Source organism: Melozone crissalis, unplaced genomic scaffold, assembly GCF_028551555.1.
Source record: "Melozone crissalis strain CALT ecotype California unplaced genomic scaffold, PUWL_Pcris_2 ptg000005l_1, whole genome shotgun sequence".
Taxonomy (NCBI): Eukaryota; Metazoa; Chordata; class Aves; order Passeriformes; family Passerellidae; genus Melozone; species Melozone crissalis.
Genome location: NW_026535783.1, coordinates 28,585,429 through 28,611,520, shown reverse-complemented (window position 1 = coordinate 28,611,520; position 26,092 = coordinate 28,585,429). Strand labels below are relative to the sequence as shown.

General features: G+C 42.3%; 1 protein-coding gene across 1 annotated transcript in view; it reads right to left on the bottom strand.

Moving 5' to 3' along the window:
- The window catches only part of LOC128940474 (neuronal acetylcholine receptor subunit alpha-7-like), a 57,988-nt gene that overhangs the window by 7,544 nt on the left and 24,352 nt on the right, over positions 1 to 26,092 (bottom strand). The window contains exons 3-8 of the mRNA XM_054281907.1: positions 20,856 to 20,900; positions 19,081 to 19,190; positions 16,702 to 16,781; positions 15,315 to 15,482; positions 13,443 to 13,637; positions 12,048 to 12,134 (exon numbers count right to left, since the gene is read on the bottom strand). Of these exons, the coding sequence (XP_054137882.1) occupies positions 12,048 to 12,134; positions 13,443 to 13,637; positions 15,315 to 15,482; positions 16,702 to 16,781; positions 19,081 to 19,190; positions 20,856 to 20,900 (685 nt within the window). The remainder of the gene's footprint in view (positions 1 to 12,047; positions 12,135 to 13,442; positions 13,638 to 15,314; positions 15,483 to 16,701; positions 16,782 to 19,080; positions 19,191 to 20,855; positions 20,901 to 26,092) is intronic.

Here is a 26,092-nt window from a genome sequence, read left to right as displayed (position 1 = left end):
AGTAAATAACTTCCTTAAACTCTACGTATTTTGATGCCACCAGACTTCAAAGGCCCGAAATAGTCCATTTAAAATGGCTTTAGCTAAGATTTTTCACATATCCTTGGAAAATTAGTCACCTGGTTAAACTTGGAAACAACCTGATAATATCTGACTCAAGATCCTAGCCAATGATTAGCAAAGGCATTGATGCTCCCAAGTGTTTTTGTGCTGTAAAGCCAGGAACAGATGTCAGGAAACTGCTGTATAGAACAGCTGTTAAATAGAAAACAGTTCTCTCCAGAACAGCCTGGGAACCAGAAGGGAGCCAGGGACCCATAAAGAAAGATATTTTATAGTTTTGCCTGGTGGTAGGCAAGGAAGAAGCTGGAGATGTGTCATCTGCATTTTGAGGGGAGCAGTGGGGTGCTCCCATTCAAGGTACACTGAAGTCTTCAGTTGGAAAGTAAGGATGGAGGACCTAGTGCATGGTACTTGAGCCCTATGTGTTAGTGTGAGGCAATCAAATGTGTACAAGACATCTCTAAAATCTGGCAGGTAGATCTATGCCCATCAGGTAGGTGCAGGTGCTGTATTCAGAGAGAAAGTCACAAAGTCCTGGAAATGCCCAGCACAGCTCTAAGGCTGGATTTTGGCAGTCCTAAAGAGACAACAGTGAAAGTGGAGGAAAAATATAGCAATAACTGGCACAGCTGCTGGTCTTTCACATCTCTAGCTGGAGATATGATTAGTTCTACCTTCTCCTGTCACACAAAAGGATGCACAGCCTCCTTTTGTGTGACAGGAGAAGGTAGAACTAATAGCCATTGATCACAAAGGAATTGCTAGATCACATGCCCATGCATCCCCTGGACTGAAAACCCTGACTGTCCTTACAATCTAGAACCAGGCATGGATGGCCAAGACCCTGGGTCCAGACTCATTGACCACTCCCCTGTAAGGGAAGGGAAGGAAAGCCCTCAGAACTCCATGGGTATGCCCACTAGGAAAAAAAAAAAAAAGGTATGGTTCTGAAATTATATCCTTTCTTACTCAGCATTTTCTGATTTTTCTTCCAGGGTTTAATCCTCCATCCTCTCTTTCCTGGCAGCAGAAAAACATAGTCTTACTGCATCAGGAGAACTGATGAAGAAGACTCCTGTGCTGTCCTCCATACACCTCCTTAAAAGCATGGCCTAATCTTCCAGTCTGCTCATTTCTGTTCCTGACAGAACAGAAAGTCTTTTGCCCTTGCACCAGCAAGGTAAAACCCATCACTTGGTGACAGCTACAAGGGCTGCTGTCCCTGTTCACCTGTGAGGAGCCAATTCAGTTTTGTTATGCCTTAACAATGGTTGTCAGAGGCACGCAGGGCAAGGGTTGCACGTGTGCCACATCCAGGAGGCAGCTAGGAGAAGATGGAGGAAAGCCTTGTCTCTGGGCAGACTTTGCCTGGCCACCAGTTCATGTCCCACATGGGACAGGCAGTCCCATGAGCAGGGGAACACTGAAAACACTGTACCCCAGTGTCCAGTGTCCAGTCAGATGGCAAAAGGTCTCTGCCGATGGACTGCTCTGGGACATCAGACTGGGACAATGGTCTCCTGTCAGCAGGCAGACTTTGGGAGGTGCTGGGGGCATAAAAGGTATCAGCATTATAAGCCCTGGGGTCTCTTTAGGGCCTGTTCTATCCTTTGCCTTTTGTCCTTTTGGGAACTTCTTGAGTCTTAAGCTTTTGCCCTGGCCCCAGCTGACCTTTGGGCTCTCCTGCCCTCACTGGCTCTTGCTCACCCGTGCGTCTGCCCTGCCTTCCTGTGTCCCTGAGCAGTGCCCTGCCTGCTTCATCTCTGCATCCCGGCCTGAGCCACCTGCGTCCAACCCTGCTCGCCTCCGAGTCTGCCCACCACCGTGATCCTCGCCGTGACCCTGTCCAGGGTCCTGCCCTCCGGCCTGATCCCTCTCCCCTCGTGTCTGGCCACAGCAAGATCTGCCCACAGGCAGGCAGTGTGCACAGCCTTGGGGCAGCGAGGGCGCTCCCCAACTTCTGGAGGTAGTGCCCTCTTTTTCCCTCTGTCTCCTCTCTCTCTCCCTCTCTCCCAGTTTTCTTCCTCTTGCTCCATCTTCCCTAGCTCTCTTTAGTAGAGTAAATCCTTTTTATTTTGTCTTTTCATTACCAGTAAATGGTTCTCAGATATAACATTTGCCTCGTTTGGCTTAATTTCGTTCCAGACCATCCATTATTAAAAGAACTCCTTGCAGTTCCCCACAGAGGAACTCAACATAACCTCTGGCACCCTCTCTGATTATGACTATGACTCAGCCTTCTCCAGCAACCCTGTGAGCAGAGAAGCCTTTCTGCTTAAAGGATCAAGCTACAATGCTCATGGATAACACTTCCGTTAGAGCCACAAGGCTTCAGTCTTCACTCATTCTACCCTAGCCCCACACTGCCCTGAATTAGCAAACTCTCTTTCTGGGTCTCCACTGATGTGGCTGAGCACAGAAATAGGATGTGGTCCGGTGAGGTGGGGCATGGTGGGGTACAAGAGACCAATGAGATTTGGTCTCCCAAGCAACAGCCTTGGCCTAGCCACCAGACCTTTCTAGCAGTATTTTAGGAACCATCCTAAATCCTTTTTATTCATTTAGGCCTTTGAAGCTGTTGCCCCCACAAAGTCCTGTGCCCATGTGTCTGTTGGCGGAGGCAAAAGTAAATTTGGTTTTACAAAGAAGCTCAGCCCCTTTTACTTAAACTGCAAGAGGAAAATGCTTAACAATTCCCACTAAACATCCCTCTGTGTCCTACTTGTAACTCCTAGTTATTAGATTAGCTTAGAATCTTTACCAATTCCCTTCACTGTGGGAAGTGTCAGGAACAGCAACCCCAGATCAGGGTGCATGTGAAAGACCCAGGATCTGGTTGCTGATAATTCACCTGATAATTGGAAGTGACTGCTCTGGGTAACTGCCACAAGCCAGAAAAATGCACCAGACAACCTGTTAGACAATGCATTCTTCAAAGCCATGTTCTTCCTGTGCTCAGGCTCTATCATTCACAGCCTAAATGGTGAACAAGACATCTGAAAAATAGGAGGACTCCAAAAGATGCTACCCACAACCACTGCATGCCTCACCATCGGCAACCTCGCCCTAATTGGAACACCATTCCTAGCAGGGTTCTACTCAAAAGACCAAATCATTGAAAGCCTAAACACATCCTACCTAAACACCTGAGCCCTACTTCTAACCCTTCTAGCCACATCATTCACCGCAGTGTACACGATCTGCATGACCATATTAGTACAGACCAGCTTCATTTGAATTCCACCCTGTGTTAGGAGCCCCTCAACAGGCCTCAGGGAAACTGAGGTCTGTACCAGTCACTTCTAAATGCTCTTCATAGGTTTTAAAACCAGTAGGATGCTTTCTTCAGCAGAGGTGAGTGAACAGAACAGCTGGTTTGGATGCTTGATTGATCTTCAAGAAGTATGAAATATTTGCTGTTGTATAAATGATATTCTTCCTTTTCTTTGCCAGAGGAATTATGTAACAATTTGGACAGCAGTTTTAAATCTAGGAGTTGTCATCATCTGTCCCAGGACAATCAGAAGATGATCAGGTGCTGTTATAATAACAAATATGGATCTAATAAAACCACAGATAGTCAGAAGATCTTCTAAAAAGTCAGTGAGAACAGCTATTTGTTCTTTGCAGGCAGCTATTTGTTCTTTGATGTCACCTACATCAAAAATATAGCAATAATTTGCAATTCATAATTTGAAGAGCATTCAGAACCATTTTTTGATGTTTTTTGTCATTATCTGATGTTAGAGAAGCACTTTAGCATTATTTTAGAGATGTTTTGGAAGACATACTGCTAAAGTGGAACTTGATTAACTTCAAGGACTGATTAGGGTAAACAAAACAGAATGCCTAAGATGAATGTTTTGTCTTGATTTTGTCATGGAACAGTGGTATCGTATCATATATCATATCATATCATATCAATTATATCATATCATGCCAGCAGTTATCATCTGACCCAGATTTGTTAACATAGTCAATCACAAGCAAGAGAGTGTATCTGCACTGTGACCAGTCACAGTCTTCTTGTTCCTGTGAAATACTAGCGGAAGGAGGAAAGTGTTGTGCTCAAATATTCACATTGATCAAGTTGTATGTTGGATGCCTCCCACTGGTGCTCCTGTTTCTATTCTATTTTTTCAGAAAACATCAGGTTTTGCACGTGAAATGAATAACTGGGTTAGAGCCATTCTAAGCCTGGTAATTTCAGTCATTCAGGCTGAACGCTTTGTGTTTCTTGTGAGCTCAGAATGAGATATTCACTGCTCCTACTTCTGAAATGGCCCAGGTGAGAGAACTAAAGCCTGTGTAGGTTAATGAAAACCTCAGACACTGGCAGAGGGGCTTCCAACCATCCTTCTTCTTTTCTCCTATGGTAGGGATGAGGCCTGGTGCTCGGCAGATACTGTGACAGTCCAAAAATGGTAATGGCAGAGTTACTGAGAGACCAAGAAATCAAAGATAGAGGAGAAAGCCTCTTTATGAATTACTGTTGTACACAGACAGCAAAGAAATACATAAGTGGACATACAATTAGGGTACTTGTGTTCTGAAACTCTTCTCCTTCCACATGCTTTTGAAGAATAGACATGGGAGTTTGAAAAGTAAAACTGTTCTCTAATTTCATTTGACTGTATTCTTCTGTAAAGAAAAAAACATCCAAGACTCTTGGCTTTGGAAAAGCATCACTGATCATGGAGATTAAACTCCAAGAGCTGCCATGAATGAGAATTTCTGTTTCATGAAAGAGATTGAATAGGGGCCTGATTCTGACAAGGTACCAGGCAGGACCATGAAAGGACAGGGGGGGAAAGGCACTCCAAAAACTCAAATAGGGACAGAATAAAGTGAGATGGCATCAGCTGAGAACATACTGTAAGATGACAAAAAATATAATACTGATTAATCTAATTTTCTCTCTAGAGAGAACAGCTAATGCCTTATGTTCCTAACTTAAAACAATCTGTAACTCCTGAAGGTGAGAAAGCACCACATTGCTTCCCTGCCCTAGTAATTTCCAGTCTCATTTGCTCTATGACTAAATGCAAGAAATCACCCCAAGCATCTGCTGCAAAGGTACTTAACTACAGTGCAAAGTGTTCATGCTTACTGAAATGGCGTAGGCATGGTAAGGAACAGCAAGGATGGGACACAGCTGGAAAGATATCATTATAATGGAGCTCTAAGCAGCAAGTAAATTGTGATTTTTTAAAAAGCAGAGGAGCTTAGCAAAATAAGACAGAGAAATTTGATTTTGCTAACTGAAGATGGAGATAACTTTATTGTGCTTTATTTGATACATCTAGCCAAAATGTCAAGCATCACATGAATATTAATCATAGGAAGTGCCAGTTCCTCGTATTTATGAACCTTTCAAACACTGTCTACATACCAGCTTCCTGGTGTTCCGACTTTCTGCTATAAACTCATTTTAAAGAAAAATACAGTGGTGTTATTTTGGAGAGAGCTGGTAGAAAATAAGGATTTGCAGCACTTTGCAATTTGTTTTGCATGGAAGACAATCAGATATTATTAACTACTTCTCCTGTGCAAGGGGAAGCCTCAAATTACAAGGTCTAAAAAGTGTTTACCGAAGAAACAAATCATCTGACCAGCCTGATACATCTGAATATCTCAGTTCAAGATTTGGCTGTTGGGTAGAAGCATGCTTTATCTGCTTTGACAAAGTACTTTGAAAATGATACTTCCTCAGAGCATGGGTTAGGATGGACAGAGAGCTGCTAAGTCAGAGCTTATTGCAGCTTTAGTCAAAAGCTGGAAGAGTCCAGCCGTGGGTGCTGCTGGCTGCTTTTTGTGTGACTGTACCTTCTGTGCTACCTGGGGCCTGAACTCGAAGCCTGCAGAGCTTCAACTCCATACAAGTGCAAAGAGCTGGGTGGAGTTTTCAAAGCAGGCATTTTAGGTTTGTCTCTGCACGGTGCCACCCTGTCCTCACAGTGGTGGGACTGCAGCACAGGAAAACAGAGGTGAATTGCAGGAATGGGGGGGAAGTGCAGACAGTGCCATGCGGCCCCAAAAGTTTTGCCCCTCTGGAGGTGATATTGCAGGCAGGAGAAAAGAATACTCAGGAAGGTGTACTGGTTAGGCTCCTCACAGGCTTGGCCTAAATTTTCCAGAGCAATGGCTTTTGACCATGTCTGACAACATGGGCTGTGGATTGATCAGTCTTTCTGAAAAACTGGCTGATTTTGGTAGAATTAAGTGTTACATTAGGAGATTAATTCTTTTAAGTCCATGAGCCCAAACTAGCAACTTATCCTGAAGCATTATTGAAGTGTTTCCTACAACAGTGCATGATAAATTTGATTCTGGTTACTGCTTTATTTGGTACCACTGGATGTGGGACCACATTACCACCAACTGTGTAATCTCAAGGAGACTCCAGCCAAAGGATAGCAATGAAATGTAAGAGTTGCAGTTTGGAATCTGTATTGACTTCGAGGAATTTGTTCCTTAGTAACTTCTTAATGCATGATTTCCTAATCTTAATTATAAGGTTGCTTTTGGATAGAAAACACTGTTTTATGAAACAGAACAGGGATATGAAGACTTTAAAGGAATTCAGACGTACATCTATTGCCTAAGGAAAGAACTCATCCTTTCCAGAGAAGTGGCCATATAACCATTACCAAAACCAGATCCTTGTCCACTATTATTTAGCTAGATTAATAGAATCATATAGGTTTGAAAATACCTCTAAAATAATTTGTTTCAACCATTCACTTAACATGGATCACAATATCTTTATTTTAAAAAATGGTCCTTACAGTGTGGAGCTAAATACCTCCAATGTAGTTTTGAGATTAATTACCTAGTCCTTTGACTTCAAGAGGCAGAGCCTGATCTTGTACAAAGGCTCTAATTAAAATAACAGTACTTGTTGATAGCAGTATTTGTTCAATTTTGATTTAGTTGCTGAAGCAGGAAATCAACACAGTCAGATATGGTTACATCTTCCTATGTAATGCACTGGATAAGTGCAATAATAGGGACTGGAAGGTGCATGAAATCCTCACAAAATTACTGGCATTTATAGTTCAGAACAAATCTGCATAATTACATATGTTTTTAAAAAGAGAAAAAAACCAATTGTCTTATACCTGAGCTGTATCATACAGGCTTTATGATTTTACCTAGTTATTAGCACAGTCAGACCAGTAATTTAGTTGTGTATCACATCTGGAGTTCTCTGCATTTCTGTACAAACTTTCCTCAAGTAATGAACTCCAGTTTTCTACTTATATGGACTCTTGGTAAAAGTAACTTTAAAGAGAAAATTAAAAGTAAGTAAAATCATGGCTGCAGCAAGACACACTTCCCGCAAGGCATGATTAAGCTACAGTAGAAAGGGTAAGTTTAGGACACAGTTGCTGCTGTATAGCCATGGTCTGAAAGGCTTTCAGGAGCTATACTCTAGAGGTTTTAAGTGCCAGGAGGGACTTCCAGTATTCTGTAGAGAAAGAATCTTTGTTCATAAAGTTGACATGTGCTGGATTCTAGCCAAACTGTTGTGTTTGTAGATATCATGGGCCTTCGACTCTTTTTATTGAAATGGTTGAGCTAATTGCTGAGCTATGGGTGACTAATGTTTTAAACAGAATCAGAGACATCATTCCCTGGTTTGGCCTTCTCCTTCCACTGGCATCTCTGTGGAAGGGCAGGATTCAAGTTTTGAAATATTTTGGTGCCCTTCTTTGCATAGATGTGTGTTGCTGAAAACTGGGCTTTGAAAGTAAATATTTTCCCCAAAAGGGAGGGTGTGCTAGAGAAGGATGGGAGTGAGAATGCTGCTGGGCAAGGAGGTACTGATGTGAATGCCCCAAGAAAGCAGAGTGAGAGCAGGAGGCAGCCTGTCCAACTGGAACATATGAAAGCTCTACCCTGCAGCAGGAGCAGTAGGGTTCTGGTGCTCTAAGGTGCTGAGCTGCCAGCTACTGATTTCTAGGTCAAGTCTTGTCACTTGCTCCTTACAGAAAAAGAAGTTGACCTGTTTTAGTATGTATTAACATGATAGTTGGTAGGCTGCTGAGAAATGGGAATCTCTCATCTGGGGAAATTGGATATGTGGACTAAGAGAGTCTCTGCTTTGGGTAGTTTTATAAACAGACAGAAAATGCAGAACACATACCAAGGAAGGGGTGACCCATTTTGCAAAATGGGTCACAAAAAAGCAGCTGTCTTGTCCCACTTGCATCCTTCTGATTATTTAATCTGATAGGTGCTTTGTTTGTTTAATTTGAAGTTCCCCTCAACTAAGAGGAACTAACTTATGATTTCCACATTACTCTGTAAATATCTTCCCGATCACAAAAGCTAGTAGTTTTCTTGGTGTCATATTAGACCAGTTCTCCTTTGCTACCTCAATAAAGACACTCCAACAGCAGCTGTGATATTTTTCCATATTATTAGAGATCAGTAGTTAAAGCCAAGGTCAGAAAAAGAAAGCACAGCATGTTAGGCATTAGTGGCTTTGAAATGGCAAAGGCTGTGAGGGTGCAGGCACATCCAGAGAGGCATGGATGCATGTTTGTTTCTAAAAACTCAGGTCCTAAAAATATAATGCAGATTTTTAAAGCATGTGGAGTCACGTTTTCAAAGTATCTCTGCACCCCAATGCATGAAGACCAATAACAGTGACTCTTCAGCAGATTAGCATGGGATCTTTCTACTTCAAATTATCTGCATGCTTCACAAACCACATGCTTTAGAAGACTTGTTTATTCCTGAAACCTGCTGCTAACCATGCTGATTATTCAAAACTGGAATGAGCTTTCCAAATATACTCGTCTTCCTTGTATTAATTCTGAGTACTTTAACTGAACTAGAGATCACACTGAGAAACTGAAAAACTATGAGCATGACCTGGCATATTCTATTTAGCAGCTAAAATATTCCCTGTGAGATCACCTGTAGGACCACTGTGAGGAAAAGATGCTATGTCACTCTGTTAGAGTAAGGATAAGGTTTTCAGAACTCAAGATAATGTAAAAGAGCACAGTCCAGCTTTGAGCACTTACTGAAAAAGAGCTGTTTGGGTGTAGAAGCCAAATGGATAAGCAGTCTCCCTGCAAATTTGGCATGGAGAAAGAAGATAAAGGCAGGCTTTAAAACCAGAAATACTGTGGAAGGGAGCTAACAACCCACATGTACATGCAGAAGTAGCAGACAAGGGTGGAAAAAAATAGTGTTGGGTAGTCAGAGCAAGACCTCAAGAATTGTGAAACAAGGTAGAAGATCTCACCATCAGAGTGAGAAAATGCATTAAGTCTGGGGAATATGCAAGATCAACTGAAACTCTGCACATATTTGTGAAGAAATAATGTTACTGGAAAACTGAGATGTTGAGGGACATTTCTCACTACCAGAAGCTCATCAGGAAAAGAAGTTATATGAAGGAGCCACTTGGGTGTGAATGGCTTCTGTCTGGGCGGATGAGAGCTGCTGGAGAACTTGTGGATCAGCTTCAGTGAAGAGGCCAAAAGGAGTGATTCTGTTGTGGGAGTGCATAATAGACCATCCCAAGACAGTGGACATGGGGACTTCTTAAAACAACTCATGGAAACTTCTGTCTCACAAACCCTCATTGCCACCAGGAGCTTGATCTACCCTGATGACTGCTCAAAAGGCAGCACATATATAATGTACAACCAGGGGTGGTGCACATTGTGCTTCACTAGCAATGAAGAACTGTTTGGGAACATAATAATCAGCGGCAACCTAGGCTGGAGTTATTGTGAAATAGTGAAGCTCAGGACCATTAATTGAGTGAGGACTAAGAACAGCAAAGCATAGACCTTGGACTTCAGGTGAACAGATTTGTCATTTTGGGGAACTAGTAGCTGGGATCCCACCAGGGAATGCTCTGAAAGATAAAGCAGCACAGGAAAACTGCGAGAGTTTAAGCACAGTGCCTCCAAATGCAAGAAATAAGTAAGCACACCAGTAGATGAGTGTGGCCAAACTGTGAACTCATGGTAGGGCTTCAGTGCAGAAGAGATGGGGGAAGCAGAGACAGGCTACAAAATGAAAATTTGGAAGCATTTGCTGGTCATTATGGTTGGTGTCAGAAATGTTAAAACTCATTAATTGAAGCTGGTGTGGGTATCAAAAGGCAACAGGAAGAGTTTCCATCACTACACAAAGACTACACAAACAGCTAAACAAGGCAAATATGGACTTGCCTTGTTTAGCAAGGCAAGTCCATATTTGTGACTTGAAAGAAGGGAATGATTCAGTGACAGTGAACAGTGATAAGATAACAGTGATAAGGCAGTGAGTACTTTGCCTTAGTTTGCACCATCAAGGTCTCTGATGTCTCTGTGTTTAGAGATGGTTCAAGGATGAGGAACACAACCAGCAATAGTAAGGAAGGACTCATGGATTGATTGTGAGATCTGAACCTGCCCAAATCCATGGGATCATCAAGAATCCTAATGGGACCATTGCAAGACTAAGGAGATGGAGAAAGACAGCTTTGCATCCACCTCTCAAAAGGACAATCCAGAGAACAAGAGCTTTGTCATTCTGACTCTCTCCCTGGGTACATCAGGCAGCAAGTCCTCAGGGAACATTTCTGGACAGTTGAGGAAGGGGGTGGGGATGGGAACAGCCATCCAAAATTTAATAAGAATAAATCATGTCTGACCAACATGATTGTCTGCAATAAAAAATTAAAATATTTGCAGAGAATGAGAGAGTAGTAGATAGCATTTACAGCAACTTTAGGAATTCTCTGATAAGCAGAAATTGCCTGTCATTGCAACATCAAAGTCCGTAAAAATACATAATTATTCATAGTTTTTCTCGGTACAAATCCTACCTTCTGTGATAGAAGATTGTATTAGTAGAAACTGTTCAGGTTAAAGCTAGTGGACTGGCAAGTGTACCTCTTTACAAATTCTAAATGGGATTTGTCGTGTATTATAAGCAGCCAAATTATGTCAACAGTGGTTCAAGATGGCTTGTGTCTCCTCCCTGCACACAAGTTTCTCTTAGAACTGTGTCTGTCTCTATTGTGTCCTAGGCACATGCTCAGAAAGTGGTTTTATTAGATTTTTGGAAGCTCCTGTATGACTCAAAGCTAAGAGTCCTGCTGACTTTCACTGAGATGAGTAAGTTTTTTGGAGGCTTTCAGAAACTCTTGCCTATGGGTGCCATTGTACCTACTGTTGCATGCTTATCTCCTTCCTCAGAGTCAGGCCTAGTCTTAAAGCCTTGAAGAGAGACCATGAAGCTGTCTGAGTAAATGTTGGGGTTTTTTTGTCCTAGTCATATAACTTTTTTGAGGCTTTCATTATACAAATGTGACGTGCATCTTACATCAGCGTCTAGATATATTGTTGACTATTTTGTTCATTTCTGCTGTCTAGAACATGTACTTTAGTCATGGTTTGTATCACAGGTCTTTTAGGTAGTGTTCATTTGTTACTTTGTAAAATAGGACAGGTTTATTTTGTCTACCCTGCAATAAAACCCCATGAGATCAAGGTAAAGGAGCAGTCCTATAAAAACAGAGGCTGTAACAATGTCTGTCTCACCCACAATCCCAAGATGATGATCTGCCCCGTAGTTTTCAGTATACATTAAAAATGCTTCAGTGATATACTTGAATTATGACTGTTGTATCCTGAATTGCTCTTCAGACTGAGGGAAGAGGGAAGGCAGGAAGGATTTGTGTAATTGCAGGGAGGTGGTGTGATGCAGAAGAAGAAAAATCAATTTTCTGCCATGTACAGTCTATGTCCTCTCAATCCCTGATTGCAGTTACCTGCTTATCTATGGTTTCCAGTGCCTTTCTGTAACCTCATGTAGGTCCTTTTCATACATGCACATGGTGAAATCCAGGTTGACATTCCTGACATTGCTGAATGCAAAACTGTAGTAACAGTCAGTCCTCAAATTGGCTTTGAACAGCTCTTGAGAGGTATCATACACAGTGCACAAAGCAGTGAAAATCAACTTACCTATTAGTGGGACAGAGTCAGAAGTTGCAGGCATGATCTCAGCCACGAGCAGCATGAATACAGTCAGGGAAAGAAGGACAGTGATACCTGGAGGGAGTGAACATATTTGGGAAGAATGAGGTAAATGAACTCTGCAGCTGCTCCTCTGATGTCTGTGCTGTTAAATAAAGCAGTGTCCTGATATACAGCTAAGGCAAACCCATGACTTCATATCTGTCAGTGACGATTAGAACTTCCACAAAGTGTGAGTGTTTTTAGATGCAACTCTATCTGCTCTCTTTTCCCTTTTCTCTAATACACACAAACCCTTGCTTCTCTCAAAGTAATGGAGAAATCTTTTTTGCTGAGTGAAACGAAGCTTGCAAAACTGGTGAACTACAGTGCTTTTCCGAAACATTGCACAAAGCCCAAATGATTGTTAAGGGCTAGGAGAGACTTGCACAGACAGCAGCCTAGGTTTTGCTATCACATATTATATAACATCCCTCAAAGACATGCAGTCTGTTATAAAAGAAGCTCTTTATTCTATGTGGAAAGGCTGTTGCTAAACTTAACCATCCTGATACTGAGAAATCAAAAGGTCAATGCATTAACATTAGCTCATATTTTTATGTCAACATTGTACTTCAGCTCAAATAGCTCTTTTCCTTATCCCCATCCCTTATTTCATAGACAGCAATTATACCCCTGATAGCCTGTGTTTTATTTTTTGTAAGGCAGGCTGCTCAGATACATTTTTTTTAACCAAAATAAGCCCCACTGAGGACAGTTCATATGATTTAGAAGTCTCTGTCCTGAGACAGAATCATTCGCAATTAACTCTTAAGATCTCAGCTGGCCCAGTCTGGTGTATTTACAGGTCTTGCCTATCTCCTCTTGGAAGGAGACCTTCCCATTTTTATCAACACACACAACAGTAAATCTCATTTAGCCCTTCCCATGGCTGTGTTCACAGGGGACACATGACTAGGCGTTTTGGGAGCTAATTTTTAAGGATTTTTAAGGTGAAAATCCAGTGCCCAGCTGCTGCTGTTCACAGCTCTTCCACTCTTTGCTTCCTAGTATATTTCATCTGAAAAAGAGAGTCAAGAGTCAATGAGCTGTGAAATGCATTGAGATGTACTAAAGTACATAACAACAGGCATGATAGAATATTATCACTGCCACCTTGCCAGCAACAAGTTCAGCTTCCTCCCAGGCCACAAGATATTATATGTAGCACAGAATGTGTGAATGCCATACAGAAAGCTGTTTCCTTGCTCCTGTAACCAAAAAAGTACTTCTATTGCTCTCTTCTAGTGAAATCTTTCTTCGTTGAGCAACATAGTGCCATGAGGTATTTCTTTTCCTATTTTATAGGGTGCTTATAAAACAAATGAATATTTTAGCACTTACCTAAAGAAATCTTCTCCCCAGAATCAGCTGGCAAAAGGAATACAAGCAGTGCTAAGCCAGATATGAGAACACAGGGAATGAGTAAGTTCAAGCCATAGTAGAGGGTGCGTCGACGCATGGTGATGGTGTATGTTACATCTGGGTATGGTTCTTTGCAGCATTCATAGTACATCTCATTCCTCTTCCCTGGGACACCTACAAACAGGATGATCAGAGCAGTGAGGAGAGAGGCAGGACTCCCAGTTACCTCCCTGGACTGGATCAAGAAGTGATGGTTTATGAGCCAATGTGTGTCACCTCTGCTATTCTTGGTCTATCTTCTGTGTTTTCTATGGTTTGCTTTCATGCCTTCTGAGTTATTCAAACCTAGCTTAGCTAATGAAGCTCATCTGAGCCAGAATAAAACAGTCCTGAGCATCACAACCTCAACAATGTGCATTCTGCCTTCCTACATTCTGTGAATGGTAACACATTGTTGATGTGATATTCACTAGCACATGCAGCAGATTTTCTGGGTGACAAGTGCTACTGCTTCTTACTATTCTGTGATCCTCTATACATTTTTGCTCTTTTTTTTGTCAGGAAAAACAGACAGGCTTATTTTTCAAAAAGCATGCCAAGTTAAGCTCAAAGTCTGTTATATATCTGAAGGTTAAGAGACATAGCTGTCCAATACAGCGGTACTGCAGGGTTGCCCATGGTGATCCTGCTGCAGCAGATTGCCTGACATGCTCCATGATGGGGACTGCAAGAGCACTGGAAATGTCAGGAGAGATGGAAGAAGTCAGTACCTTGTATCTTTCATGCCAAAATTGCTCACTTCTCTTTTGTTTCTGTGGACATAACAGATGATATGACAATGTGTGCATTTTGGCAGAGGCTTAGAAAAGTTTTTTTAAAGGATATAGACATGGCTTGCCTGAGGTGCTATTTAATGCTTTTGCTGTATGAGCTAAATAAGTCCCTGTTTTGTTCTCCCCCAGTCAGGGTTGAAGGCAGATAAACCACAAACTCTTAATCAGATATGCAAAGTTATTGGACAAAAATACCCACTGTAAAGGAGGACTGGAAGGAAGGATTGCTCTAAAATAGTTGGACTTTAGGAGGATTTCACTATGGAGTTTTCTGGCTTCTCATAAAACTGAATATAATTTCTCAGATGCCCTGCATGGTAAAAATACTGCATGCAGTTGGGTAGGGCACTTATTTCCTTGTCTGTATATCCGGACCAGAAGATAAACATATTTTTCGTAATTTCTCCTTGCAGTTGTCTAAGTTCCATCAATTTCTGTAACATTGCTTGTGACTTACAGCTACATAAATGAGCTCAAAATAACTTACTAGTTCTCTGAATAACTAGTTCCGGACATAAATTCTTTTGAAAATACAGGTACCTTCCAAAGCATAGAAGAGAGACATACTAATCTGTGCATTTTGTGAACTGGGAGACATTTTGATGCTTTTCTGGGTGAGAAAGATCCTTTTATGTAAAAGTGTGGCTGAAATAATTTTTACACCAATCATTTTTGCTGACGTATTTGAGTAAATGTGACAGTAGCGTTCCATGCACCTACAAGAGACACATCCAAGTTTAGTACTGACAAACTGCTCAGATGTGTCAGGACTAGTAGCTTTCATTTATGTACTCAGTGGCAGGCAATTGCTTCAGAACACAGTGTTTTCAGACACAGTTCAATGAACATTGCTGAAAGGCTGTCTCTGATATGTGATTTTTTTCCTATTTCTTTGCTTCTTCTTAGATCTGTATTTTCAATATCTGTATTCCATGTCCAATTGATTGATAATTTCTATATATTTGAGGTTTGCCTTTGAAAATTAGACTATTGAAAATTTGTACATTGGCCAATTTACCCACTAAATCCCATTCTCCATTTGAGATGTAGTTGGAAATATCAGCCTCGAGCATCTGCAGGTCAATCAACCAGCCACTGTGAGTCCAGGAGCCAAACTTCAAATCACACTTCTGCACATCAAAGGGGAACCAGCGGACATCAATGTAACATGTGCTCTTCAAAATGCCTGTAGATAGAAATCAGTCATGATCAAGCATGTGCAGGGTGCATTTCATCTTACCCTCATCTGTCTCTGATTGTGAACAAGTTTCCTCTTCAAAAATTCTGTGTGATACAGTCATGGGGTAACCAAACAAGTACTGCAGGTGGAAGATGCTGCCATGAGTGGAATAATGTCCCTTCCTCCACCAGTGAAGATCTCTCTCACTGCATCCTTGAGGTAGGTTGCCTGGGACACACATCCAGGAGCAGCCCAGCCTGTTTCCCAGTGCCAGCTGGCCCTAGCAGATTGCAGGCAGTGTTGCTTGGTCTGACAGGAACAAAGAGTACACCCCAGGGGTTTACTGTGCTGTGACCAGCTCTTTGAAAGGAGTTCCTGGACAGGCCAGGCCTCAGGCCCACAGCCCTTTTAAAATACATTGGTCTCCTAAACCTTGCTTGGTGATGGCCTTTATCATCTGTGTGGTAACCAAGCCTTGATTTTAACTATGGTTGTGTCTAGTTCATGTTCTGGGATGATTTAAGGGGTCTAATGGGTAGGGAACAACAGGGGAGCAGCCATCAGGGAATGATTGCTGATCCCTACTGGGCCTTGTGGACCTGCTTGGAGACAGTGCTATGCTATGACACAAAGTTTAGGAAATTTTTTGTCCACCACAGTGAGCAACTGCAGAATAGCCTCTCTGTCCACAGGTGAGTCCTGGATGCTGGAACACGCAGGCGGGGAGTCAGCAACAGAAACTAAAAGTGACTGAGACTTGGGCCCCACTGGCTGAGACCAATCCCAGATTGTCTTGTTACCTGGATTTTAGCCTCAGCCTGGCAAGCAGGGCTTCAATGCTGAGCAAGTGCTGCTCTTGGGGTCACCTCTGCTCACACACCTCTCCACACAACAGAGACCTAGCTAGAGTGCACATGAAACATGATGACATAGTGCACATCGCCTTACTTTGGATGACACCTTAGGGGTGCCTCTGGATGTTTTGAGCAAATTGGTCAGAGGAATATTTTACTGCTTAATAAAGTGTAAATGCCACTGATATTGGACTTAAATTTTTATAGTGGGTCTGTCTCATTATTAGACAGTCTAATAATGTTTGCAAGGTTGCAAACATTAGGTTGCAAAATTTCCACAGAGGGCTTTTAAACACCATTTGTCTCATTCATGAAGGAAACCTGCTTGAAATTACTTGATTAAAAGTAAATAAATACTCTCTGTGCCCTACCTGGAGGAATATATTGGCAGGATCCAGAGTAGTTCACCAGCACATTTGTGTGAAAAGTTGCATCAAATCTTTCATCTGCACTGTAACACAGTATAAACAGAACAAAATAAAGAAAAAGCAAGCTGATGTGCAAGTCAAGATGTAACTGTCAACATAAAAATAATCTTTTGGCTGAATTAAGCTCCTACATCTGGGTGAAGTGTCCCTTGATAAATATCTCAGTTCCTTGTTGTTACTCTCAGCCTGCACCTTGGCAGGCTGCTTGCATGCTGCAATGTCCTCAAAGAAGTGAGAGGCAGAGTGTTGCATGTTTCAGAAAAAAGGCAGAAGGAAAAGAAGCAAAAGTGCCACATTAGCTGTATCCCAAAACTGGACAGCTGGGACAATGAGGGTCTTCTAGGGCACTTTTCAAAATGAGTCCGCTCCCCACATAAATCACCTTATCTGCTATCTTACCCAGATATCTGTAGTAACAGACATATTGTAACAGCAATGGTGGCCTGACATAACAACTCTGTAGTCTCCTCAGATGCAGAGAGGACAAGAGTTTGCTTCCAGCATTGGAAGAAACCACTGGAGAGAAGTTATTTTAGGAGCTTGAAGGAGGAGATTCATTGAAACTCCAACAGCAGGAGGGACCAAGAATAAAGAATTTCTTTACTATTCCAAAATTCTGAGATAATTAAAGGAGTAATGAGCCAGACAAGGACACAATTCTTCAAAGAAGCAGGTCTGGGGGCTTGTTCCAGAGGGTCTTTTAGAAAGAGATTAGCCACAGAGGGATCCCCTAGCTTGTAGAGCCTTGCCTGTACTGGCTATGTGCAGGTTTGTGTTGCATGACTTCACCATCCTGCACACCCTGTCTTTCTACCAGATTTTAAAAATTCAGAGCCTCCATTACTCTTCTGGTCTGCTTTTTATTTATGTCTTGAGTCTTCAGTCCTCAATACAAAACAAAGGGGATGGCACTGAAAAGCCTAAGTCCAGAACAAGTGATATTTACCAAAGACATAAAAGACAACAGAAAGAGGTTTTGTAAGTACAAGGGGACAAGGAAGAGAGGAAAGGAAGGGAAAAAACAACAGGGTGCAGAGAGCTGCAGTTTCCTGCACCCTGTGTCCCTCACTTTTGCAACCCATTCTCACACAGCGGCAGGGGTCCATGGCAGAACAGGGGATGAACAGGTTAAGGAAATGTAGATAAGAGAGATTTTACTCAGCAGAGCTGATGAAATTTACTCTTGAGAACTGAAAGGACTGGCCGAAATACCCTCTGAAGCATTAACAATTATCTGTGAGAGCTTGTGGAGAAGAGGGAAGGGCATAGTGAATTAGGGGAGATCAAAGAGAATTCTGACTTCTTTTAAAGGTGAAATTATAGACATCAGCCTAACTTCAAAGAAAATGGGGTGAAACATCTGGCACAGATTTGTGAAGGGCCAACTGCCTCAAATCAATCTATTTTTTTTACTAAGAGCAGGCTGGTATCTATCTGAATTTCAGCCTGTTCTTATAAACTACAGTAATATGGACCAAGCTGTACACCTCCTTTTTAGAGAATGAAAAGGAATAAAGAGACAGTAAGAAGCAAAGCTGAGGTAAAGTAAAGCTCTTAAACAATCTAGGTGTCTCCAGGCCTCCTTTGGATATCTCGTAGTAAGGATTTGGAATGGAATATAGATCATGGTGAACTCTGGAAACTAACAAAATGAAATTTAATCTGGGTAATTAGAAAATATTACCCTGAAAACTGTCACAGAAAGACATAAGAGGGAAAATCTAGTAAGACAGCAGAGCTGAACAACAACAGCTGGGGTTTGCAATAGATAAAAAAATAAGTCCAGAATTAAGATATTATTAGAGAAACTCCAAATCCCCTTCTCCTGGAAAGCATTAAGGAAACAGCTGTCTAGAGAGTTTCCACTTCATTCAACACTGCGGCAATGCTGTCTAGAGAGCTAGATTCATCTCTGTAGAAGGAAAAACAGATTAGCGAATGTTCAGAGTAGAAGAAAGATGGAGAGGTTTATAAAATATGTGATAATGGAAGTGAGATGAAAATCTATTTGTTTACTTCAATCAGAAACACTATGACACATATAGGACAGTAGCTCTCCTGCAGATACAGTAATTTTGAAGAGACTATAATAGTTTCCTCTCTGTGTTCACTGAGAAAAAGTTAAAGAAGACATCTGCAGAACTACAGCAAGGAAGATCAGATGGGCTACTAGAAAAATGTGTTCGCTGATGCTTGCTTGTTTTTGTTACTCTTTAAGGATAAGGGGAAATCCATAGAAGGCAAAAGGCCCCTAGTATCAGTGAAGCATAGCTGACTTTCTGCACTTCTCGTTTCCTACCAGCCATTCCACATCTTGCTTACCTGTTATACAGAAGAATGTCTGGTACCCAAATCTGGTCAGCAGGAAATCTCAAGTTCTGCACTCCTGGGTATTCATACTGATCCCAAGACAAGTAAACATCAACCCAGGACTGTTGACAAACACATACATCAGATTATATGAGCTTTTAAAAGTCTTCTAAGTTCTTTGTACTATTATGGGAATAGGATAGATTTTGCCAATAGCAATAGCCTCAGTATGATAATAGTTTAATGCTTTTAATTATTAAGAAAGGTTGGCATATATAGAGGAAATAATAGTGTGACTACTGAAGACAGTCCTTAGCTTTTCATCTTGTGTCCAGGCATCCCAAACCTTTGCTGGATGGCTGGCAGATCCACTGGCAGTAGGCACTTCCATGAAGTCTGCTGGTTCTGAAGTAAAGTGGTTTTTGAGGTGGTTAGTGCTAGGTGGACCATGGTCTGAGTCTCCTCATTGGGTGGAAGTAATTTAATCTGTTAGAAAGGTTGGGTGGCTCTTTTACTAACCACCTTGCTATGAGAGGTAGGCAAGTGAATTTTAGTGACACCAAGGGACTGTTTCTGATCCCATCTCCTCCACCTCAACACAGTTAATTCGAGAAAGGTGCAGGAAAAGCTTTTGGGAAGAACCTTCTGACTTACAATGAAGCTCAGTGGGAGGCTTGCAAGCGAAACCTTAATCAGTGAAACATCTCTGCAGAACATCTGAATCTGTGGAACATCTCTGCAAAGGACAGGACACCTACAGGCTCTGACCTAACAATCCTGTAGTCATATAGGTTTGTCTCAGTTAATTTTTGCAATATGAAAACACTCATTTCTGCTGCAAATCCCAGCAGGTAGCTGAGGAAGAAACAGCCTGCTCAGCTGAACATATTAATATGAGATAGTGTTTGGCTGTGAAAATCAAAGTAGAATAAGTTTAATCATTCAAGTCTCCCACTGTTTTTTCCTTTAAGAACTGCTTCCTTCCTGACCACAGGCCCTTAAGGAGATCTGTTTATGCAGCAGAAGAAAACACTGTATCCCTCACCATAGGCAGCCAGGCAGACCTGATGGGAAATTCCGTCCTGTAAAGGAGGTCCCTTTCCTTAGTGAAGGTCAGTTTTGCTTATTCTGTGTGAGCATGCAGGTGAATACTCCACTGGAGCAGGTTGCAGAAGAGGGAGGAGGAATGTTTATGTAAGAGGTTTGTCAAGCATAAGGGAAGGCAATATCCCAGAGAGCTGCCTGGGTGCTGCCAGCAGCAAAGCAGCCCTGGGCCCTCTGTGGTCTCTGGACTACCCACCACCCCCTATGAGTAGTCTGCATGTGACCACTTCTGTGTTCAGGGACAGATGCCCTGGCTCCCAGTCTCGGGCCGAGGTGGAAATTTCCCAGAAGTGGTAAGTGCAGGTGCCTGTTTTACTGGGTGTTTGGCTTGCTCATAAGTCCCCATCACTGGTTATGGAGAGGGCCTTGAGCCCCTTGAAGATACTCTTCTCAGCTATGATGAGACTCTAACTCTGGACTCTGTTACTAGATCACTACATCCACTGGCAAAACAATGCAGTTGGTTTCTATGCTCAAAAGGTCAACAGGTCTGTCCAAACGATTAATGTAGTCTCCTGAAGTTAATTTTCAATTCTAAAAGGAGTACTAGAGAAATTTTAAAGGACTCAAAATGCCTGTATTGCATTATACATAATCTATAAGATAGCAGTCTTGCTTTTCTGCTAAGAAATCACATTCAGTAGGTTTCAATTAGAGTTTCTTTACTAATAGACGTTACTCACCATCTGCAGCCAAGCATTGGTGATCAACACCTGATTCTTCTCATCCTTTGAACAAAAGAGGGAAGGAAAGACAAGAGAAAAAGGGATGAAACAGTTTGATTAGAGATGTAAGAGTTTCTGTGTCTTCTAGAGAATCCACACTTTTGGGGTACATAAACCAAACTCCATGGAGTAGATTGTGAGCTCACTGGAACACCACTATTTGGCCCAGGCAATAGTGGCTCTTTTTCTTATCCTTTAAACCTACAGACTCCCTGTGTTTGTCATAACTGATCAACAATAGAAAGGAAAGTAATAGATGATTAACTTCTTTTTCTGGGGATGAATTCCTTACCAAGTTTTACCTTCTAGCTACCTGCTCAAAACAAGATGTTTTTCAGTACCACACTACATGTCATAGCCGGAGAGATTTTATGTTGTGTTTGCTACCACTACAATGCAATGGTGAAATAATGCCAGAAGTGCTGTTCTTTTCAAGTATCATTGCTATGTAAGTTAGCTCTGGCTAAAGGAAAGAAAGGGCTGACCTTAGGCTGAAGCTATCACTTGGCTAAAAGGACACATATGCTGCATGAGAGGGAGCTCACAAAACACCTTCACAGAGCAGGAGTCAGCAGGTTCATTCCTGCATGCAGAGACCATGGGGAAGAATCTATTATAACAGAAACAAAGATGTTCTCACCACCCAGTTGGTGCCTAAGTTCTGTGCCTGGCTTTCTGCAGTTACTCGGCAGGTCCAGGACCTGCACCGTGGGGATGAAGAAGCAGGACTGCAGAGTCACTGTGATGCCGATACACGGGTTCCCAAACAGCACAGCAGCCATGCCCTGCACCTCCCAGGAGCTGAGGCAATGCTGCTCAGGGGGCCTGGCTCACTGCATGCCCAGCTGTCCCTGTGTGTGTCCATGCCCTAGGAAGCTTATGTAGTTGTCTGCAGTGTCTCAGGTGGGAGACATTGCAATTGCAAGCTGCTTGGCACACATTTAAACCATACAGAGAGCTCCCTGGACATGCATGCCCTCTCTGGTCATGTCATTATTGCAGTACTTACTCTCCAACAAGGTAGAAAAACCCTGTTCACTTTGGAAGAATACCAGTCTGCCCACCTCATGCTACATTCATTCTGCCTTTCCTCCCTCCTCCCCTCCTGAGTCACCCTCACAGTACATATGCAAAGAAACTTTCCCAGAAGTGTCAGGGAAGGGCTGCTCAAAATCAAACTGCAACATCTCACTGCAACCCTAGGTGTGTCTGGTTATCTGTGTGTCCTCTGGAGTTACTTCTTCTGTGTCCCATGGAGGAGCTGCAGATTCCTAGCCTAAGGCATGAAGGAGAACTGCCCAGAGAAGTTTCCTAATTACCAATTCCCCAGCACAGCAGGCACTGGAGCAGTGGTACTGCTGAATTCTTAGCATGAACCTTGTCTGTAGCATCATCTCCTCTTTTTACATTTGGGTTGTTAGAGCTCCAGAAATACAACAACCTAGAAAGGGAGACATCATTGACTATTACAGAAACACTCCAGCAAGGAGTCCAGCTGTAACATCAACTTCTGGAGGATTCCTGATTTGGCACTGTGGCCAGAGTTAGGCTCTGCAGCAGGCCCCTTTTTACCAGGAAAGGTAAATTTCAGACAGGAAACAGGTCTTTGCCATAGTGATCCCCATAAAACTGTCTATCACAGTACCTCTTCTTGAGTCCCCTTGAGACCTGACTACACTGCTTCTGCTGCTGTGAGATGCCACACAAAAATCAGATGTGATTTTATATTGTTACACTGATCATACATTTCCCTTTCTCCTCTTTGCTGCTCCAGCAAACGTACTCCTCTCTATATGCAAACTACAACCCACCTCCAGAGGCCTGGTCCTTCTGCACCCCCTTTTGTTCCCTTGGTTGCTGTGGTTGAAGCAATTGTAAGAAAATCTGTAGAAAAATAAGAGAAGGACTGGGCTTGTTGAGACAAGTTTTTTAGATGCTGGAGGATTCAAACATCATCTTGAAAAATAAAATTCTAAAGTAAAGAATAACCCCAGAGCTGGTAATTGATAGAGTCATCAGAGCTATCTGTGTCCACTGACCTGGGAAATGAAAGCAACCCAGAAACACAGAGGTTGTGTCTCAGGGATCCTCAGAGGCTAACCACCAGCCCATCTGATTGATGCATTCCTGGCCACCAGTGACTCCTGAGGTGTCCTGTAGGGCTGGCAAGCATGATGGTCGTCTGAATTGCACATCAAGTACTAACAATATTTTGTGCACTTAGCCAAAGAATGCTTTATACTTGTACGCTGCACATGTCCTCCTAACAAAGACTTTCTGTGTACTGTTAAAAGAGCCTGAACAACATGATTAAAAATCTGGTCAGCAACAATCAGCCAATGCCATTGCTGTACAGAACTAAGGATTTTTCCCATCTACACTGAAACTTGCAGGGAAGGGGAAGAAGGGACATTCCTCATTTTGTCATCTACCTATGTAAACCTCACAGGAATGCATTAAAGTCCAATGTGAGGCTGGGGGTTTCCATCATGTGCAGATGCCTTCCATCAGGAGCCTTTCATAAGTGGCTCTGATTTACAAGGAAACTAATTTTTTTCTGGCACAGTAAGTTTATACTAGACAGCTTGCAAAGGAAGATATCTCAGGCTGACTTCTGTATTTCACAAAACAGTTTGCTGTCTTTACCTGTTTAACTGTGTGTCAAATACTAATAACTGGCTAATCAGCTTTGATTCAAAATAATTATTCAGACAGGTATTCCACGTAACATTAAATTTACTGTCTTGGGTCTGCTTTGCCTGCTTTTTCACAGGGCTACTGTGCTTAGATATGTTTCGTAGTCAACGGAAAACTTACCGTTTTGAGTTCTCAAATGCTTATCTAGAGAGCAATGATGGTCTTCCTTGTCAGGTGTTTAGATATCAGTAAAACCACAAGGTCTAACAAGGGCTTTGGGCTGCTTACGTTTCTCTTAGCTTGGGTGAAACAATAAAGTCACTTCAGGATGTTTTCTTGGCCATTCAGACGCTATTCCCATCCTTGTCTTCAGGCTGCTGAGCTCTTAAATGGTATCTGACATTTTGGCAAAACACAGAAAATGCTTACATATGTAGCGCTGGTCAACAGATGCAGCCTGATGGGTCCTTCTCGTTGCATGACAGAATAGAACATTTTTCAAACAAGCATCTGAGTTTTACAGAAGTGCCTGGTTTGCAGAAGCAGCAAAGCTGACTTCATACTGGGCAGAAATTTTTCCAGGTGTAGCTCTCCTGCTAAGTCCTTTCTGGAGGAGGACCCTGAGGGAACAAGGAAGAAGTGCCTGCTGGGGCTGCCAAGGAGAGGAGGGCCATGGGGACCTTGAGTCTGAGTTCACCCCCTGTTAGAGTGAGAGGCATTTTAGAGCTGAGGTGTCTATGGAGCTTTCTATCTTTGTGGTAGCTTTGCATTCTGTAAGGAAATACTTTGGCCTTTGCAGTAGGCTGATTGCCTGGCCTTTCCAGAGCTGCAGAAGAATTACAGCTCCTGCCATCTTCATCATGACCTGTGTGCTGTATGCACCCCTAAAATAGCTTAGCACAGAAGGGACTGTATCTTTCTGTTACACAGACACACACAAACAATTAACTTGGACAAAGTCTGTCCCAGGAGATCACTGGTTACTTATCTTTGCAGAAATTAAAAGGTAATTATTGAGCTTGGGAAGTGCTGGAGGCAGTTCCCTCATTCTGTGTCACTGGTTTATGCAGAGGGGTTTAAAGGTTAGTTGAGAGGATGCCTTTCCTCCCAGGAGAAAACTTGAATAATCTCTCACACTGCTTTTTCTGTTCAAGATTCCCATCTTGGCACTGTCAGCCTCGGGAATGACCTTCCCTCTGCATTGAGCCAGATCTCAGCTCCCATCTTTTTTTGAAGCAAAGCATTGAAAGCAGTCCTGCAAAGATTCTGGGTGAGGCTGAAAATTATCAGCTCCCAGAGGTGCTATTCCATCATTCCTCTGGCAGTTCTCCTGGTTTGCAAATGTTCAGCTCAGACAAATAATTTTGCTTCTAGAATTTAAAAATGCTAGAAAAGCTGTGGTCGCAAGTGAGTGCAACACTTGTTCTCTAAATCCTTCCTGTATTTATCTGGGTCATTTTCTTCCCTTTCTATCTCTAGCCTTACTCCAGTTAATCCTCTGCCCTGGATATCTGCTTATTCCTACCACCTTTGACCCATGTAAAGTGACAGTTTGGTTTGTTCTGGTGCACATGCTGTGACATGTGAATGTTTTAGTTTGGTTTTCTTTTCCCTGCCCTAAATTTAAAGCTTACAATGGACATACATCTGCCTACATTGTGCACCACTGCCTGTCAGATGCTCCCTTGCCAGGTCAACACCCTTAACTACCCATAACTACTTGGGTCACATCACCTGGACAAAAAAAACCCAAAGCCCTTGCTGGTTCAGTAGTCACATCATATGATTACATGTCATCTATGCAGCAAGGCATTTTTTACCACATGATCAGCAGGAGTCATTAATTCTTGCCCTCTCACAGAGCCACAGAAGTTGGAGTTGAATCAGCCACTGAACTATTTCAAGACAATGATCAGAAAAGTCCCTAATTGAGCAAGTAACTCTCAATGGTCATGTGTGACTACTTAGGTACCACTTCAGGTAATTGAAATTTTTTTCCCACTGTTTTTATACCTGAATATCTGAAGATGAGAACTGAAGCAGTCAAGTGACATGAAAACATTGACATGGAGACTTGTAAAGTTTTGTTAGCAGAGACACTGATCTTTGAGTGGGATCTTGTTCAAAATATCCAAAGGAATTGATCAAGCTTTCAAATGCTTGTATACTCAATCTGCAACTGTACAGGCACTCCTTTCCATTGCTGAACCACCAATCTACCCACAATTTTCAGCTGATTATCTAAAACTCAAATGCATTGAATGGTTGAAGGCTCACAGAGCCAGTAATTTTGAGGAGTGCCTAGGTTGCCCTGGCAACATTTAAGTAAGCATTGCTGGACAGCCTTTTTATTTCAGGGGTCTCATTAAGAAGCTGAAATAAACCTTGTCATGGTAACATCAACTAGGTAGGGATAACTTAAGTACTTCATCTCAATCTCTTCAAAAAAAAAAGCACCCTCAGGAGGAAGATGGAAATCCAACAGGAGGGTCCAGAGCTAAGGTGAAAGACTAGGGAGAAATACAAAAATACAAAGAAATAACAAAAGAACAAACACC